The sequence below is a fragment of the Protopterus annectens genome, chromosome 10.part0 (assembly GCF_019279795.1).
Source record: "Protopterus annectens isolate FY-2018-M chromosome 10.part0, PAN1.0, whole genome shotgun sequence".
Taxonomy (NCBI): Eukaryota; Metazoa; Chordata; order Ceratodontiformes; family Protopteridae; genus Protopterus; species Protopterus annectens.
The window spans coordinates 961,663,318-961,683,810 of NC_056744.1; the positions used below are offsets into that span (position 1 = coordinate 961,663,318).

The 20,493-nt window shown below is 42.5% G+C and overlaps 1 protein-coding gene across 1 annotated transcript in view; it reads left to right on the top strand.

Annotated features, from left to right (window-relative positions):
* Positions 1–20,493, top strand: part of LOC122813418 (vesicle-trafficking protein SEC22b-like) — a 329,060-nt gene that overhangs the window by 156,621 nt on the left and 151,946 nt on the right. Inside the window, exon 4 of the mRNA XM_044085734.1 lies at positions 12,195–12,222. Coding sequence (XP_043941669.1) covers positions 12,195–12,222 — 28 coding nt within the window. The remainder of the gene's footprint in view (positions 1–12,194; positions 12,223–20,493) is intronic.

Below are 20,493 nucleotides of genomic sequence, written 5' to 3' on the forward strand. Positions count from 1 at the left end.
TCATTTAAGTTAGCAAATTTGAATATATTTCTTTCAGAAACAGTTTTGTCAGTTATGAATGTTTGGTATCAGAATGTGACATGCGCAGACAAAAACTTTAATGATTTGTTGTTTATTCACCATGGTTATCTTTGTTTCCTGCAGTAAAATATTTTTCATTACATTAAAAGATATGTAGTCTTCAAAGCATGAGTGTGAGAGTCCCTGCATCCACATGCAAACACAGCACAAGATGGTAATTTGCAGTTAAGTAAAGGCATTAAAGTTAAGGGATTTTTCTTGCCTGTATTTCGTTGTTATTCCTCAGTAGCTGTTCTCTGAGAAACCTTTGAAAAAGAATGGAGGCCACAGAGCTTTGTTGCTTCCTCATGATCATCTTTTTATTTATTTTTTTTTTAAATAAACACATGTATGCAGTTTTTTCAGATGTTGAGGACTTCCACAGTGCTGTCACATTCACATGCAAACACTGCACCAAATGATATCATCCTGTAAAATAAACAGATATTCTGGCGTGTATCAGGCTGGGATTTTTCACCATCTGGTATCAGAGAGTAGTGCTGATCAAAGAACCAAGACCATAATTCTGGATGGTTACTCTATTGTCATACTTTTGAAAAAGAAAAAAAAGTGAATTTACACAGCTGAAGTAATGCTGTCTCCTCCTGCTGAGGAGTTGCATAGTACTGTGACATCCACATAAACACAGTTCATCAAGTTATACTTTTAATCCTGTGGGAAGTATTCCTTTTACCCGTGTTTGGCTTTGACTTTTCTATTGTTGGGTTTCAGAAAACATCATCTGTGAGATCATCAAAACCTCATGCTGTATGTTGCTTCCCACAGTCATGTTTTATTTTTTTCTACATTAAAACATTTTAGTAAAAAAATGAGTCGTAACACAAGAAGATAGAGCTCCAGCACCCACAGGCTAACATGGTACTGATTGATATTTGGAATAATGTAAAAATAGTGAAATGTTCATCTTGCTTATATTTTGCTGTTAGTTTTCATTATGCTATTTAAATGCTGCACACCGTAATACTGTATGTTGTTTCCCACAAGTTATTCACAGATGTTCATCATGTTACACTGCTGCAGTCATCACACTTGGGTTATCCTGCCGTCAGGCGGTCCCGCATTCGGCCAGAGTTCCAAAGTCTTGGTCCAGCGTCGGTTGCTGTCGCTTCCTCCCTGACATCAGTGCGACAGGGGTATAAAAGATGCAGCCGATGCCATTTTCTCCAGTCTTTCGTGCCGTGCGGTGCCCGAAGCAGAAGCAGTTCGCAAGTGCCGGTTGGCCGACTCCTGAGATTTTCATTCCGAATTCAGAACCGAAGTCTTCTAAAAAAGCTAAGTATCCCATTGGGGAAACTTTTTCTTACCTCAGACCGATGTCAGTAAAAGTTAATAACTGTATTTCTTGTGGGAAGCAAATACCTTATAAGGATTTCCACTCGTATTGTATTCCATGCCTAGGCCCTGACCACGATGTCACTGGTTGTCGGTTTTGTGCTAGGTTTAACAAGCGCACTATTAAACGTAGGTTTGATTTTGCCTGACATTATTTTGGTAGAAAATTTAATTATACCATGCCGTCGGACATTCCGAAGACCGCAATGCATAAAAAGGACAAGGACAGGCATCCGAGGCCCAAAACGGACGACAAGACCTCTTCTAGGCCAGTCGCCGGTTTTCAGCGAGGTGCATACGCAGCCCCTGACGACCACTTCTACAGAACCACAGACCGCCTCCGACTCCCAGGTGGAGCTGGCTGGGCCTTCGGACGCACTATAACTTCAGTTTACCGATCCTAAACCTACAGAGGAAACCAAAGTAGCTGAGCATTCCACAGCTACAGAAGGTGTTTTCAGACCTACCCAGTTAACTATTAAACCCTCTGTTAAATCTAAGCCCACCTTAAAAGCAAAGAAACATACACAACTTTCTCCAGGACAGGCTTCCATGTCTAAGAAACAGATGCTAAAAATGTCCGAGGACCTGATCACTCTGATCAGAGGGGTCCCATCTCCCTCCTGATAAAAGGCCCAGGCAGGATGCAGACTATGAATCTTCTGATCAAGTGTCCCTCTCTTCTGACTCTTCCTCGGACCTAGGGTATTCTTTACCCCCTTATTAGGATTCTGATGCTGAGGAATCAATTCCATCAGCCTCTTAACCTGAGGATTACTCCTTTGGGGAGACCCTACATACCATGAGAGAGCATTTCCATTGGGAAGGCCAGGATTATTTAGAATCCAAGAAAAGACTCGGAGACTTCCTTTTATTGCCCCAAAACAGACCCATTGCAATTCCACCAGTTTTAGACATTGTGGATGATGTGTACACTGAATCCAGTTTGAACCCGGACTCCTTACCCCCAGCCCCAGTTAAACCTGATGGATATTACAGAGTCCCTGACTCTCACAAATTTCTGTACAAAAGCCCTGTTGCTGACCCTGAAACTATTTCTCAGGGACCCAAAGGGATTAAGGCCTCATCAGCAAAAAAAACAGTCCTCTCTGACAGAGATTCCAGAGCATTAGACAGATGGGGGGAAAAAGGTATATACGTCTGCGGCTTTAGCAATGAGAGCCTTGAATTGCCAGTTTCACATGCTAAAATATCAGCAATTTTTGATGTCTCAGTTGAAACAAAAGATGCTACCAGAATCAGATCCTCCTAACTTAAAAGAAATGCAGGATTTATTGCATGCAGCTGAACAAGTGGGAAAACATACTTTGCAATGTGGGTTTGACTCCTTAGAGGCCTCCTGTAGAGCCGCAGTTACAGGCTCTGTCATTAGAAGGCATGCTTGGTTAAAAGAACATATGTTACCAGATCATGGTAAGGTCAAATTATTGGATGCACCTTTGCAGCAGGATGTGCTGTTTGGAGTTCAGGCAGAGGAGGTATTAAAGAAGATGGAGAATAAGGCAAAATCTATGCAAACAGTGAAAGAGTTCTTACAGGTTCAGCCTCCTTGTTTTAGCAGAAATTGGCCAACAAAGAATTGGTCCTTTCCAGTCACCGATAGACCTCAAAGGGGCAGATACATACGTCCAAGAGGTAGAGGTCAGACACAAGGCCCTTACAGGCCTCAACAATGGGGCACACCAGGCCAGAAAGAAGGGGAAGACGGGCCTCAACCTTATAAAAAACAGCCTCAGTGACTTTCCACTACAGCTGCCAAACAGCTCTCTCTTGGCAGCCCCCTTAGGAGGAAAACTGGCACTTTTCTATCACAACTGGCATTGCATCACCAAAGACAAGTGGGTTCTCAACATCATATCTCAAGGTTACAGGTTCCATTTCCACACCTTGCCAAGGTTAAAAGGAATGCCAAATCTGCCACCAAATCAAGGGGCAGAGGCTCAAAAACAAATTACAGCACTCCTGGACATGAGAGCTATTCAAGAGGTACCACCACAAGAACAAGGACAAGGATTTTACTCAAGGCTCTTTCTAGTTCCCAGAAAGGACAAAGCCTGGAGTCCCATTCTGGACCTTTCTACACTAAACACTTACCTGGATGTTCCGAAATTCAAAATGTTGACACTACAGCAGCTTCTTCCCATGGTGGGCAAGAAAGCTTGGCTCATGACTTTGGACCTCAGAGGCATCCCTGCATGTCCCTATCGGACAAAACTGCAGAAGATACCTCAGATTTCTAGCAGGTTCAATACACTATCAATTCTCTGCACTGCCCTTTGGCTTATCTACTGCGCCCAGGGTCTTTACAAAGTGCCTGGCACCAGTAATTGCGTTTTGCAGGAAAAAAGGAATTCAAATTTATCCATACCTGGACGACTGCCTTGATTCAAGCAGAGAGCAAGGACATTCTACTAAAGCATCTGGCGTACGTAAAACAGTTAACTTGCCTGGGGTACACAGTAAACGAAAAGAAATCAAAACTAGTGCCCTCACAACAGATAATATTCCTGGGTGCCAGCTTGAACACAATGGCCCAGATGGCTTATCTCATGCCAGACAAGCAAAAGCAACTGACTCAATATTTTCACTTAATGGCAACAAAGACCCAACTCCCTGCAAGAAAAATTCTGCAGGCCTTGGGCTACATAGCATCTTGCATACTACTTATTCCATATGCCAGACTGCATATGAGGAAACTACAATGGTATCTAAAGAGCGTATGGTCTCAACGCTGTCAAAGTTTGGAAACCACTACTTCCTTGCCTACAACAGGAGTTTCGATGGTGGGCTCAAGCTTGTCACCTCAACAAAGGACAGCCTTTCATTCAACCCACAGCCAGGCAGACACTGACAACAGATGCATCGGATTATGCCTGGGGAGCACACATGGCAGGAAAATGTATCCAGGGCGAGTGGCCCACAGAGCAAAGACATCTCCACATCAATCAAAAAGAGATGCTAGCTGTACAAAATGCTATTGTAGCTTTCAAGGACCTACTGCATCCAGGACAATGTCTACTAAAGAAAGACAACACCACAGTTGTGTGGTACATAAACAAGCAAGGGGGCACGCACTCCTACCCCCCTGCAGACAAGCCATGACCTTGTGGAATACAGCTCTACACTACCAAGTTCACCTGCAAGCACAATTCCTGCCAGGAGAGAAAAACACACTGGCAGACAACCTAAGCAGAAACATTATGGACCCACACGAATGGGGAAATGAACCCATAAATATTCAGAATAACACAGAAATGGTGGAACCCGGACATAGGTCTGTTTGCTTCCCCAAAGAACTGCCAATTACAGAAATTCTGCACAAGGAGCTACCATCCACAAGCATGGAAAGTGGATGCCCTCTCATTCAGCTGGAAAAAACTACAAGTATACGCTTTCCCTCCTTTACCGCTCCTTCCAAAGGTACTCATAAAAGCCAGGCAGGAGGAGCCAAAAATGATCCTGATTGCACCAGACTGGACACGCCAGCACTGGTACCCAATCTTAAAGAACTTAGCACAAGAACCACCCTGGATTTTGCCTCAAATCCCACAGCTGCTGACACAGCACAACAATCAGATACTTCACAACCAGGTAAAGACCTTAAATCTAGCTGCATGGAAAATTCTTTAGCCAAGCAAGCAGTGCCTCTCTCCAAAGCTGTTGGGGATGTCATTCTGGAGGCCAGAAGGCCTAGCACCAGGAAAGCATACTCGGATAAATGGAAGAGATTCTGTGCCTGGAACCAAGCGCACAGCCTTGACGCTCTTGTCCCAAACATTCCTCAGATACTGCAATACTTGGACAAGGGCCTCTCTCTTTCATCCAAGATCCATGCCTCAGCTATCTCTGCCCATTACAACACGGATCCACCATTTTTTTCTAATCCTTTGCTCAAACAATACCTCAGAGGGGCTAAAAACATAAGACCGCCCCGTAGAGCACCCACACCAACTTGGGACCTCAACTTTGTTTTGGAAAAATTTAACTTTACCTCCTTTTGAGCCAGCTAACACAGCAGAATTAAAATAAATCTCTTGGAAAACTGCTCTGCTACTGGCAATAACATCAGCACGAAGAGTTTCAGAATTACAGGCACTAATGGCAGTGGAACCTTTCCTCATCTTCCACCAGGACAGGGTGTCTTTACAAACTAACCCTACGTTTATGCCAAAGGTGGTATCAAGTGTGGCTCTAAACCAAACTATTCACTTGCCAACTTTTTATCCAAAACCACAGAACAAAGTGGAGAGACTACTACATTCTTTGGACATTCACAGACAGTTACGCTTCTACTTGGACAAAGCCAAGTCTTTCAGAAAAACTGAACAATTATTGGTAGCATATGCTGCAGGAGCACAGGGAAAAGCCATTTCAAAGCAGACTATTTCAAAATGGATAGGACACTGTATATGTTTCTGCTATACCCACCATGGGAAACCTGTACCTAGCAGCATTGAATCTCACTCCACCAGGGCAACAGCCACTTCAACTGCCTACGTCAGAGGAGTGCCTACCAAGGATATTTTGGAAGCAGCAACATGGAGTTCTGTGCATACCTTCACCAAACATTACCATTTGCCTTTATACTCCAAATCCAGAGCTGGCTTCACCACTGCTGTACTGCAGTGTCTTATAGCCACCCCTAATGCCTTATAGATCCAGCCTCCCTACCTCAGCTTTGGGATTCCACCCAAGTGTAATGACTGCAGCAGTGTAACACTGTGAACATAGTACAGTTTTGTACCTACCATAAATGTAGATGTTAGAGTGTAAACAATGCTGCAGTCCAGGTTACCCTCCCTCCTTCCCCTCTTACTTTCTGGCACTTACCTAGGGCATCTACCCTTTATTAACTATGGGAAGTATTTGCTGGTAACTAAAAATGGTTGTTTGCTTTGCTTTTGTATTTTTTACTAGCAATTTGAATTGCCTACCTATTTGGGGGCACCTGACATCTGGGGCAAGAAAAACTCAAGAAAATGGCCTCTGCTGCATCTTTTATACCCCTGTCGCACTGACGTCAGGGAGGAGGCGACAGCAACCGACACCGGACCAAGACTTTGGAACTCTGGCCAACTGCAGGACCGCTTGATGGCAGGATAACCCAAGTGTGATGACTGTAGCAGTGTTTACACTCGAACATCTACATTTATGGTAGGTACAAAACTGTACTGTTCATTTGTATAGTAACTATGATGCAATATACAACTGCAGTTTTTTTACTAGCACAGATGCTGGGCTTTGAACATCTGAGCAAGTATAGCATTCAACCCTATAAAAACCATCATCATAAGACAGTCTAACCATACTGGTTATACATGCCTCAAAGAAAAAAATGACAGGGAAGCAACATGGCTGTGTTTAGCTCTTGGAAACAAAAACATTGCTTTCAGAAGTGCACTTTTGCATGGTTAAATTAGTACGTCTTCTAGATTTTGCATGTCTGAATGCCATATTCAGTCAAACATACAAAGACCTGCATCACAGTATTGCATCTCTTGCTCATAAGAGCACTAAAGCAGACTTTTGCTCTAGCTAACATTTTGCTGTTCATCTAAAAAGATATGAAGTAGTAGGAGTGAAAATGTGCACAGCTTTCAGTAAAGAGCCTTTGCTTAGTTTAGTTAATACAGCCTCCATATACTGTACTTTGTATGATTTAGTGTATCATTTATCCTTGCAAATTCATAAATTGTTGGAGTTGAGAGGTGTTTCACTGTAGTGTAATTTTTGCTCATAAGACTACTGAGGTAGCTTTTTACTTTACTGATATATTGTAATAAAAAGATTAATTTAGAACTGCTCGCTCGGTCTCTCTGTCTCTTTTGTCTTTTCCCGGTTAGGGGTCGCCACAGCGCATCACCTTTTCCGCACATGATTGGCAGTGGAGTTTTACGGTGTTGAGTTACCAGCCCAGCGCCCAACCTTCCACGGAAGGCACGCACTCACTCTTGGGGCCAATTTTAGTGTGACCAATCCATTTTGCAGCATGTCTTTGGGGGATGTGGGAGGAAACCGGAGCACCCGGAGGAAACCCACATGACCACATGGAGGACATGCAGACTCCGCACAGAAGATCCTAATTAAATCCCGTTTGAAAGCAGTTAGTGAGTAAGAAAATAGTGGCAATATTTTCTTTCACTTGCTGCAAAACATGTCTCCTCATCATGGTTCATAACATTTGCATTCTGGCCTCCTGCATCACCTGCCTGACTGAAGCAACATATTATGCATGTGTACAGGCCAGCACAAAAATATTCACAAAACCATTTGCCACCTTCTTTCATGTTCAGCTTGTCCCAGTTTTTACCTGTGTAGCTCATCAAAAACATGGTGCCCTGCTGAACCTTTAAATACCTCAAAAGAATTAAATGTTCCTGTCAAACTCCATTTCTCTATTCCTTATGGGAGAATGTTAAAAAAGAAGGCAGCATATCTAAGAGAAATCTCTACAAGAGTAATTGTAGATACACCTTTAAAATACTTTTGCTTGTTGTTATTACGGGGCTTCCTTACACATGCTAGAGGAGAATTTGCTCGAGCTTCAGTAGCCCACAGGAAAAAAAAAAAGACATGGCATAATGCCATATGAGTTTTCCCATAGGAAATCATTGCCAGTGCAATGTCTAATTGTCCCCCTGCAATGATTCTCTTCTTTTGGGAGATTTCTCCCATCCTCGTTGGTGAGGCCATTGAATTGAAATACATATATATATATATATATATATATATATATATATATGTTTGTGATGTGTGTGGGGTTTGTCCATCCCTTCTAAAACAAGAAAAAAAGGAGTTTTTCCTTTTGGAGTCCTGGCATATGTTCATCGTGCATACAGCTGTAGTCATAACAGATGGGTTTTCCTGCCGTCAGGCGGGTCCTCGGTCGGCCGAATTCCAAAGTCTAGGTCCGGCGTCAGATGTTGTCGCTTCTTACCTGACGTCAGTGCGACAGGGGTATAAAAGAACCAGCCGACGCCATTTTCTTCTGTCTTTCTTGCCGCGCGGTGCCCGAAGCAGAAGCAGTTCAGAAGTGCCGGTCAGCCAGCTCCCGAGATTACGAATATTTTTCAACCGAAGACTTCTTGAAAGCTAAGTACCCCACTGGAGAAACTTTTCTTGCCTCAGACCGATGTCAGACAAAAGTTAATAATTGCATTTCATGTGGGAAGCAAATACCGCATAAGGATTTCCATTCCCTCTGCATTCCTTGCTTAGGCCCAGACCACAACGTCTCGGACTGTCATTTTTGTGCTACATTCAACAGATGCACTATTAAGTGTCGGGTGGAGTTCGTCCAACACTATTTTGGCAAAAAGTTTAACTACATTATGTCGTCGGATACTCCGACTCCAGTTTTGAGTAAAAGACGCAAAGATAAGGACAGACATACGAGGTCCGCGACTTCCACCGACACCACGCTAAAGCCGACTACAGGTGCTCCGGTTCTCAGCGAGGCGCCTACGCAGCCCCTGACTACCAACGACACTTCATTAGCAGTGTCTTCTGTGCCCAAGGTCGCAGGCTCTTCGGCCCACGCCCCAACTACAGGTACCGAAGCCACTCTTGGCGGGAAACTCAAGAGTTTAGACAGGCCTGCCACTTCTCAAGGTGTCTTCAGGCCTTCTTCTTTTTCCATTAAGGCTTACACTAAATCTAAAGCAGTCATGCATTCTAAAAGACAAGCTCCACAGGGCCCCATGCCTAAAAAGCAAATGCTCAAAATGGCTGAAGATTTGATTACTCTTATCAGGGGTTCTCAACCCCCCTCGGACAAAAGGCCCAGAGTGGAGGAACTTCAGAACATTCTGAGGACCAGGAACATTCATACTCCCCTTTTGAAGATTCTGATGCAGAGGAGTCCATTCCCTCTGTCTCCCCTCCTGAGGATTACTCTTTTGGGGAAACCTTGCATACCTTGAGGGAACACTTCCACTGGGAAGGCCAAGAGTACTCAGACTCCAAGAAAAGGCTCAGGGATTTCCTCTTGCTCCCTCAGAACAGGCCTCTGGCTATACCTCCTGTCTTAGACATACTAGATGATGTGTATTCAGAGGCCAGCCTTAACCCAGATTCTTTACCTCCAGCTCCAGTCAAGCCTGGCAGGTATTACCGGGTTCCTGATTCACACCAATTCCTATACAAAAGCCATGCGGCTGACCCAGAAACTATTTCACACGGTCCCAAGGGAATTAAGGCCTCCACTGCCAAAGATCCATTACCTTCAGAGAGATTCCAGAGCTTTAGAAAGGTGGGGGGAAAAGGTATACACCTCTGCCACCTTAACCATGAGGGCATTAAACTGTCAGTTCCATATGTTAAAGTATCAACAGTTTTTGTTATCTCAGTTGAAAAGCAAAATGTCACAACCTGAACAACCAGACTTGAAGGAGTTGCAGGATTTGTTGCATAGTGCAGAGCAAGTGGGCAAACATACCTTGCAATGTGATTTTGATGCTTTAGAGGCCTCATGTAGAGCTGCTGTTACAGGATCAGTCATACGTAGACATGCTTGGCTCAAAGAGCAAACCTTACCAGATCATGTCAAAGCTAAATTACTAGATGCACCTCTTCAAAAAGATGTATTGTTTGGTGTTAAAGCTGAGGAGGTATTAAAGAAAATGGAGGAAAAGGCAAAATCAATGCAAACAGTGAAAGATTTCCTACAGGTACAACCTCCACGTTTCAGTAGAAATTGGCCTTCAAAGAATTGGTCCTTTCCAGCCACGGACAGACCTCAGAGGTAGATACAGGCGCCCGAGGGGTAGAGGGCAATCTCAAGGATCATTTAGAGGAGGACAATGGCAAGCACCTACACCAAGAGGTGGTGAGGATAGTTCACAGCCATTCAGAAAGCAGACCCAATGACTTTCCCCTTTGCATGCCAAGCAAGGCTCAAATGGCAGCACCTTTAGGCGGAAAACTGGCATTATTTTTGAAAAATTGGCATATTGTTACAAAAGACAAATGGATCCTGGACATTATAGACAGAGGCTACAGGTTCCACTTTCACACCCTTCCAAAAATGAGAGGCATGCCACACCTGCCACACAATCAAAGGGCAGAGCACAAAAACAAATTTCAGATCTCATGGACATGAAAGCTATTCAAGAGGTACCTGCACAAGAACAGGGTCAAGGTTTTATTCCAGACTATTCCTGGTACCAAGGAAGGGCAAAGATTGGAGACCTATTTTGGACCTATCCATCCTAAACACATATTTACTCGGGTACATATCAGTACATCGACAAGTTAGAAGATCGACATCCACTTCACCAACGCATGAAATAATCGACACCGCAAATCACGGACATTTAACAGGTAAGAAGTTTAAATTCCGCTAATCATGCCTACCACACATGCATAACACTGCCACACTTACTAAAACATGGTAGGCATGATTAGCGAAATTTAAACTTCTTACCTGTTAAATGTCCGTGATTTGCGGTGTCGATTATTTCATGTGTCGGTGAAGTGGATGTCGATCTTCTAACTTGTTGATGTACTGACATGTACCCATTTACTCGTACCAAAATTCAAGATGCTCACATTACAGCAGCTTCTTCCCATGCTGGGCAAGGAGTCTTGGCTGGTAACATTGGACCTCAAGGAGGCATACCTGCATGTCCCAATCCGACAAGATTGCAGAAGATACCTCAGATTTCTTGCAGGTTCAACCCATTATCAATTCTCTGCATTGCCCTTTGGCTTATCTACTGCACCCAGAGTGTTCACGAAATGCCTGGCATCAGTAATTGCCTTCTGCAGACTTCAAGGGATACAAATATACCCATATTTGGATGACTGCCTGATCCAAGCGGATAGCAAACACACACTTCTGAAACACCTGGCGTTTGTAGTAATGTTGTTGAATTCTCTGGGATACACAGTCAACAAAAAGAAATCAAGACTAATACCCTCTCGAACAATAATTTTCCTGGGTGCCAGCTTGGATACAAATACCCAGATGGCCTATCTCACGCCAGAGAAACAAGGGCAACTAACTCAATACTTCAGAAAACTAGCAACCTTCACCAGGCTGACTGCAAGGAAAATCCTGCAGGCTCTGGGATTCATGGCATCTTGCATCCTGCTAATCCCATGTGCAAAGCTGCATATGAGGAAACTTCAATGGTACCTAAAAAACTTATGGTCTCAACACAGCCACAGTTTGGAAACATTTATACCACTGATTCCATGTCTTCAAAAGGAATTTCTGTGGTGGGCTGAAGCATGCCAAAGAAACATAGGTCTCCCATTCTGCAAGCCTCAAGCAAATCAAGTCATCAAAACAGACTCCTCGGACTACGCCTGGGGGGCGCACATGACAGATCATTTGCCCTGAATGCACCGGTCACAAAAAGAAAAGCACCTACACATCAATCAAAAGGAAATGCTAGTAGTAATAAATGCTATTATGGCTTTCAAAGACCTACTGCATCCAGGCCAGCTATTGATAAGGACAGACAACACCACAGTGATGTGGTACATAAACAAACAGGGAGGAACCCATTGCCATGTCTCTTTGGAACATGGCTCTGTAATTACAAATCCAACTTCAAGTACAGTTCCTGCCAGGCAAGGAAAACACGCTGGCAGACAACCTGAGCAGAAATATGACAGATCCACACGAATGGAAGTTGCATCCTCAAGTTTTTACAAAGATAATTCAAGCATGGGGAAGGCCAGACATAGATCTCTTTGCCACCCACAGAAATTACCAATTGACAAAATTCTGCTCAAGGACCTTTCATCCACAGGCCTGGAAAGTGGACGCACTCTCTTTCAGTTGGACAACAATGACAGTTTATGCCTTTCCACCTCTTCCTCTGCTGCCCAAAGTTCTATTAAAAGCCAGAGCAGACAGACCAAAGATGATTCTCATTGCTCCAGACTGGCCAAGACAACACTGGTACCCACTCCTGAGGAGCCTGACGCATTCCCCACCATGGATCCTGCCTCTAATGCCTCTTCTACTGACTCAGCACAACTTCAAAACTCTTCACAGTCAGCTGAAAACACTCAATCTAGCCGCATGGAGGATTCCTTAAATTCACAACAGACCCTACTCTCCAAGGAGGTGCAGGATGTCATTTTGGAGGCCAGAAGGCCTTCTACTAGAAAAGCCTACACCGCAAAATGGAAACTGTTTTGTGCCTGGAATCAGAAAAAGGGTCAGAATACTGAATTTACCTCAAATATTACAGTACCTAGCTGAGATGCTAAGCAGTGGACTTTCATTCTCCTCCATCAAAATCCATGCCTCAGCCATTTCTGCAGAGTACAACACTGATCCTCGTTTATTCTCTCACCCTCTCTTAAGACAGTTCCTCAGAGGGGCTAATAATATAAAACCCCCAAGGACGCAACCAGTACCTGCTTGGGACCTCAATTTCATTCTAGAAAAACTGACCCTACCTCCTTTTGAGCCAGCTGCTTCAACAGAACTGCAATATTTGTCATGGAAAACAGCCTTCCTTCCGGCTATCACCTCAGCACATGGAGTTTCGGAACTACAAGCCCTCATGGCTGTACAGCCTTTCATCATCTTCCATCAGGACAGAGTTTCCTTACGAACCAATCCTTCCTTTATGCCAAAGGTAGTATCCACGGTAGTCTTGAATCAGGCTATCCACTTTACCTACCTTTTACCCTAATCCACAAAACAAAGGGGAGAGACTACTACATTCCTTGGACATACACAGACAGCTCCGTTATTATTTGGACAGAACAAAGCCTTTCAGAAAATCAGAGCAACTCTTTGTGTCCTATGCTACAGGTGCTCAAGGGAAGCCTATTTCCAAACAGACAATCTCAAAATGGATAGCCCACTGCATACGCTTTTGTTACTCTTTTCATGGTAAAACTGTACCTACAGGCATCGGATCTCACTCCACAAGGGCCACAGCTACCTCTGCAGCTTTCCTCAGGGGGGTTCCTACCAAAGATATTTTGGAAGCAGCCACTTGGAGTTCTGTACATACTTTCTCCAAGCACTATCACCTACCATTATACTCCAAAACTAGAGCGGGCTTTGCCACTGCAGTCTTGCAGAGCATCTTGGCTCCTCCTAGTTCCACTTAGTGCCTACCACCCCTTTATTAGCTTTGGGATTCTACCCATCTGTTATGACTGCAGCTGTATGCACGATGAACATAGTACAGTTTTGTACCTACCATAAATGTAGATGTTAGAGTCCTAATACAGCTGCAGTCCAGGTTTCCCTCCCTCCTTCCCCTCTTGGGACAGGCCTAATGGCTAACACCTCCTCATACAACCTCATTGGGGTATTCTTTTATGGTGTATTTGCTTGCAACTACTGTTTTTTGATTATATTGCATTGCACTATTACATAAATTTATGTTTTGCCTTCCTTCTGGGGGCACCTGACATCTGGGGCAAGAAAAACTGAAGAAAATGGCATCTGCTGGTTCTTTTATACCCCTGTCGCACTGACGTCAGGGAAGAAGCGATGACATCCAACGCCGGACCTAGACTTTGGAATTCGGCCGACCGAGGACCCACCTGACGGCAGGAAAACCCACCTGTTATGACTGCAGCTGTATTAGCACTCGAACATCTACGTTTATGGTAGGTACAAAACTGTACTTTTCTTTTGGAACACAGATTATAATAGAACCATTGAATTGACTGCATAATAAGCCTTCTTGTCTTACCCGTCCAAGTATCAGACTAGACTAGACTGGCATTTTTTTCATTTGGCACTAAACAGTATAATGCTTGAGCTGAGCTGGCATTAAATGCTTGCAACTTTGCAGAGTCAGGAGCTGCTTCAAGCACTATAGAGACAGGCAGTGACTTTTGTGATAGTGTTAAACAAATCCCTAATCGCATGTAGTGATGAAATGGATTGCTTTGAAAAACAGAAGTTCGCAAGGAGGTTTGCGTCAGGAAGACTGTGGAATAAATTATTGAAACAGATGATTCTTTTGGACTGAGATGTGTGTTTATTTTGCAGACAAGCTAATGGAAGTCCAATAGTCTCTGGAGACCACCTAATTTTTGAATGTAGTCCCAATGCTGCTGTCTATACCACTCTCATTCTAGTCATTCCAGGATCCATTGAGTCATAAAAAAAAAATTGTAGAATGTACAATGCAACTGGGTCATGTGGCCATTTATGCCTTGCCAATATTCAACCTTGGACCCCACCTCCATTTTTAAGGAACAATAGGCCAGTCATACCAGGTATGAATTTATGTATACTCATCCAGTTGTCTAATTACTTCTTAAAGGAAGATGGTGTGTCACGTTGATCTGAAGAGGTTTGTGTGTCACGTTGATCTGAAGAGGTTTGTTCCAGAGGAAGAGAAATCAGTGCATGTCAAATCTCTTTCCTCCATGATTTGTCTATTTGCTGAAACAATTTCATATCTCTGATTCAGTTGTTTGCTGGATTGTTTGATTTGTTTAGCAATAAGATGGCTTAGATTGTCGGATCATAATGGTCTGGAAGCCAAGGCACAGATCACTCCTAAGGACCCCCAAAATGAGGAACACCACCTCTCACAATGTAGAATAAATGGGCAAAATGTGAAACACTTACTAATGGCTTAGTAACCATTTTAAACTAGGAAGCTCATAAGATGGCTAAACTGATATTTTTACTTATAGAATAGATCTTTTAATGATATAATATGATTCAGTTCTATTTACCATTGATATCAGTTAAAATATCGCTAACACTGAATGTGTGACAGACCCTTTCAATGTGGAACTTCGAGGAATATTAACTTTTTAAGACCCCAAATGAGGAACATTCCTCAAAATGAGGTACAAGAGAGGTATGCTAAGGACTCTATAGGACACTGAATAACAGGAACAAGCTTTCTTGGTAGCTTGAATCCTTTAGTCTAATGTTTTTTTTTTTTGTCTGGAACCTTTAAACACACACCGTTTCCTTGATATGTGTAGTAAGTTACATCTCAAAGGGTGCATTGCATTTATCATGGGGGTGATCAGTGCAGAATGTAGACTGGTAAGGACTTCTTTGGATTTAGAGGAAATATTCTTTGCAAGCAGCTGTGCCAGGTAGAAGAACTTCCTGACCACTGTTGCAGCATGATGGTCAAAAGAGAGGGAGTTATCTAACCATATTCCAAGGTTTCTTATATTTTACTTTTGGAGTGTGATGTTTTCTATATTGCAAGCTGGTGGAGAGTTTGTTTGCCAGCAGTATTGTATTTTTTGTCATTTAGTTTAGCCCAGTTTCAGATCACCAACTATTTACACGACTTGAGTTCACCTACTAACTTCTGCATATCTGAAGTGGATTTAAGCATAGCACCCAGTTTACAATCATCTGCAATCTTCGTTAACCAGAGTTCCCCCTTTTTCATTTAGAGGTCAGAGAAACATATTCCAAATAGCAATGGTCCCATCACCGATCTCTTTGGTTCACCACTGGTTGCTTTCATGCTGTTTGTGGAAGCGTCAGTCACCCACACAGTGTGGATTCTGCAAAGTAGTTTTTCATCTAACTACATAGGGATCAATTTGGAGATTTAGCTTGTTGATCATGTTGACATGTGGTATGGTATAAAATGCCTTGGTAAAGTTTATTTATGCTATATGAACAGCGTGACCATTGTTGAAGGCTTGTGTTACCCTCTCAAAACAATTCCCAGATTCATTAACTCATTACATCTGATACCAGACTAAGTTCATGAAAAGCCTATATTTTCCTGATGGTATTTTCAGTAACTTTGATTTATCTTTTGATGTTGACCTCAATTTGTGGGTCTTTACAATATTCTAATAAGCTTTTACCTTATTTTTATTTATGTATGTGGGCCACCAGCTTGGTTTGCTGCTACCCTTGCTTTGTTTAGTTTTTGGTAGGGACTGACAGATTTATACAGAACTGCGGTGGTGGTGCTGCGGTAGCATTGTCGCCTCACAGTAAGACGCTGACCGGTTCGACTCTCAGCTAGAGCGTATTCTGCATGGAGACATGCGTGAATGGGCGTACCTTCGTTGAAGGTTGTGCGTTAGGGCTGGCAACTCAGCACGTAAAAATCAACTGCCAATGTTTAGCGGACCGGAGTTCTGCTGTGGCGACCCCTAACCGGGAAAAGCCGAAAGACACAACAACTGCCAGATTTATACAGTTTTCTAGGTGAACATAGAATTTATTTGTATAACTACTAGCTGTGTCCACAATTTGGGAGTAACAGTCATACATGAATTGAGACTTCATCACAGAATAGTAGGAAGTTTGTGATACTTGCATCTGCTGATTTGGGGGGTTTGAATGAGAAGGTTTATCAATTTGCAGTCAGACTTGACTGTGGGTGAGTGTATAGTGGGATGGTACAAACAGGACCAGGTCAAGAAAATGTTGTCGTCTAGTTGGCTGTTCGATTTCATCCAGTGAATTCTTGTTTATGAAGTTAAGGAATTTTTCGGCATAGCCTACTTTTGAGTTGTAGGTCTCTGTTTATCTCTGGGTAGTGAAAGCTTCCCAGGATGATGGAGTGCTTGTGTATTTCAAGGTCATCCAATGTATTTAAGAGACAGACCTGGTTTTCAAGGGTCATTGAGTGGATCCTGTAATGTGCTGTGATCTAGATGTTTTTATTTTGAGTGAGTTGAAACTCAATAAGTTGTTTGCTCGTCTCTGAGAATTTGCCTTGATGTAATGTGGTCTTTAACAAATATGGATACTCCACATACCCCTGAATCTATTTAGTGCAAGAATCTGGACCAAGCCTAAAATGATGGGGTACAAAGCCCTGTGAATAGGGGCAGATTTTAACTATTGCTCTTATAAAATGAGAAAGTTGCTAGAATAACGTGTGTTGGCACACTTTCTAAAGGATATAAAGTCTGAAACAGGAATGTGTGTTATTTAATCTTTCTGAATGATATAAGGTCTGAAACATCAAATGTGTGTTATTTGATGACTTTAGTCCATAGTGATTTGCCATGAAAAAACACAACTTTTATGAGGAAGGGACCAAACATATGAGGGAAAAATCTGGACATTCAGGGGAAGTTTGTACAGTTGGGAGCTATGATACTCCACCACATTTCCCATTGGGTCTAAAGGTATGGCAGGTGTCAAACTCTGGATTTTTGTGCTACCTCATTGTGTAGCAGCTTTATTTTGCTGCCTCACCACCATGTCTGTCTTATAGCCGTGGTGGTGCAGCGGTAGCATTGTTGCCTCACAGCAAGAGGTTCTCCCGTTCCATTCTCTGCTGGAGCGCCTTCTGTGTGGAGTCTGCATGTCCTCCCTGCGGTCGAGTGGCATTCGAAAGACATGAGTAGAGTGGGTGTGTCTTCGTTGAAGGTTGGGCGTCGAGCTGGCACCTCGGCACCCGTAAAAAATCTACTGCCGCCAATCATTAGCAGACCGGAGTTCCGCTGTGGCAACCCCTAACCAGGAAAAGCCGAAAGAACAGCCACCATGTCTGTCTTGGATACACTGTTTCCTCCTCATGCTTGGTAGTATGGTGATGTACTCTTTTAACTTTTCTAGGTCTAAATTTAACACTAATTTTCCTTGAATAGACCTTCTTGAAACTCAGCAGTCCCTGAGTGATCTACCAGCTACTGTAGTACATCTTTAAAAATGTACTATTTACTAAATTTCACTGTATGTAAAACCTATGTAAGATTTAACCTAAGATTTGTAACATTTAAGATAAGTAATACTGAGGCTACTGCTGTTTTTGTATTTCAAATAACTGTATATTTTCAATTGAGTTAATTGAAAGTTTTTTGTTTAAATTGGGGCTTTTCCCCCCAGGCCTCCACTGAAAATGGGTTAAAACCTAGTTGGACTATCCCAGTAAACAAATGTAAAAATAAAATAAATAATAAATAAATGTGTCTCTTCTTTAATGGAAAGTCTTGTATGCCTTTTGTCTCTCTCTTCACTTTTGCCACCTCTCTATCTTGGTGTTCCTTCTTTACATTTTCCATCAGCTTGATAGCATTATTTCTTTCAAACTTTTACTGATGTAGACCATATTACAAGTGTGGTCTTAACAACACAATATACAATGGAAGAATGTTATATGTTTTGTCTTCACCATCTGTCATATTAGCTTAGTGTCTTAGTGGCCTTTGTTATGCCTGTGCCATATTTTTAGTGTTGAAAGCTGTTTACTGAAAGCTTTGCTCACAGAGCACTCATTGTTTGTAAGGTTGTGTGAGTTCTTAGTCTTGCTCTGTTCAGAGAACAGTCATCTAAGGTTATGTTGGTTCTTAGTCTTACTGAAGTAATGGAGTTTCCACATATTCATACATGGATCAGCATCTTAGCAAAAGTACAGCATTCCTACATGGCATTTCACCAAACTACTACTACCTTGAGTCTTGGTTGTCTAACTGGCCATCACTAAAATAATTTGATTTTTTTTTTCACAGACTAGGCATAGGACACTAACTTCCAGTCTTATGCATTCATTTTTGCCTTTAATGTTTGTTTTTATTTCAGTGATCAGCTGGTAAAAGTTGTTTTAATATGCCACTTGAGTAGCTATAACTAAAAAAGAAGTGAATTGCCTAATGGTTGGATTGTGTGAACTATGATACAAAATTGCTTAAAAGAGCACACCTTAATGCCTTAATGGACAACCTTCAGCTACTTGCAGTCCTTTTGCAATCTGTGTGCTGTTTAGTGGCTTGTTCCATTCTTTAGCTACACATTTTTAAATCACTGTTTGTTATGCATATGTGGCAGTGCAGCATATCTAACCAAAACCCCATGTTACCTAACTCTGGATGTCTATACTACATTAACAGGTTTGCTCTGGTTGGGGTCCCCAACCATGAAGGCTGGTGATGTGAGTTTGCTTAGGTGAGAGGACCAGAGACCCACAGTAGCTGTTTCTTAGGGGGTCAGGGACAAGGACAGTCAAGCCTGCATCTCTAAGTTGTAGACACCTCACCAATCCAACCTACAAGTCTAGCATGGCTGCTGTTTTGTGCCTAGGTCTGTACTTGGAGTATGACTCATCTATACTAGTGCATCCTTTGTCCCTTCCCTCAGAGAGAGACTGCCAAGCCCAGCAGATGCCATTGATGGTAATCAAACTCTGGTCATCTAGGTTATAGTCCTGGCTTTATCCTTCTACACCAACAAAGATGGCTATTCTTGTTGCATCTTTGGGTTGTCTCTGTCAGAATGGTGTCAAGGTAGTTCCTTTACTTATCCACATTCTCTGATAGAACAGCGTAATTAAATCGGAACCAAGGAATGACACCACAGAAACCGTGAACAAAAAGTAAGATGCATAGTAAGTTGTACAGCTATTTTTGACACGAGTGTTCTGTGTTAGCCAGTCAGAAATAATGCTGTCTACAAGGGGAAACAAAAAGAAAAAGTGAACATTCAAGTAAAAAAAAAGACATAAAGTTTATGCAAGTCTGGACAGTATATGACCAAGAATCAACTTATCTTTCAAAAGTAAGGTGTTTTACTAATTAAAAGTGACTGGAGAACCATACAATAATACATTTGTTTGAGGAGCCGAGCACAACAGTAGAAATGACATTTCAGGTGGAGCTTATCAGAACGTTATGCAGACATAGAATACTGTCTTTGTGTTGTGAAGGAAAATATAGTTGACAAGATTTATCTGTAATTCTAACTGCAGTTGACATTACAAAAGAAACAGCAGCAGAACTGTAAGCATTATTGATGTACAACAAACTTTCACCAGTAATGTTAAATGGGACAAGTGCAGTGTTTCACAAGAAATGATAAAGCATTTGTAGCCCAAGAAACATGTACAGTTCAGTAAGTGCAAATTCGAAAATGCATTTCAGGAGAACAGTGAGGGATTAATATACACTTGCTGTACAGGTCTGGAAAGACTGGAGAAAACATTTAATTTCATTGACTTGACTGCTGATGTTAAAACACAAATCATTTATAATTGCCAGGGAGGAATCCTCTGGAAAAAATCATTAGCCGAGACAGAATTCACACCTGAAAGCCTGCCAGACTTTGCAGACTCACTTGCGAGAGGCTAAAAGCTGAAGGCAGCAGAACAGACTGTTGCAGAGTATGCGTCCAAGCACCAG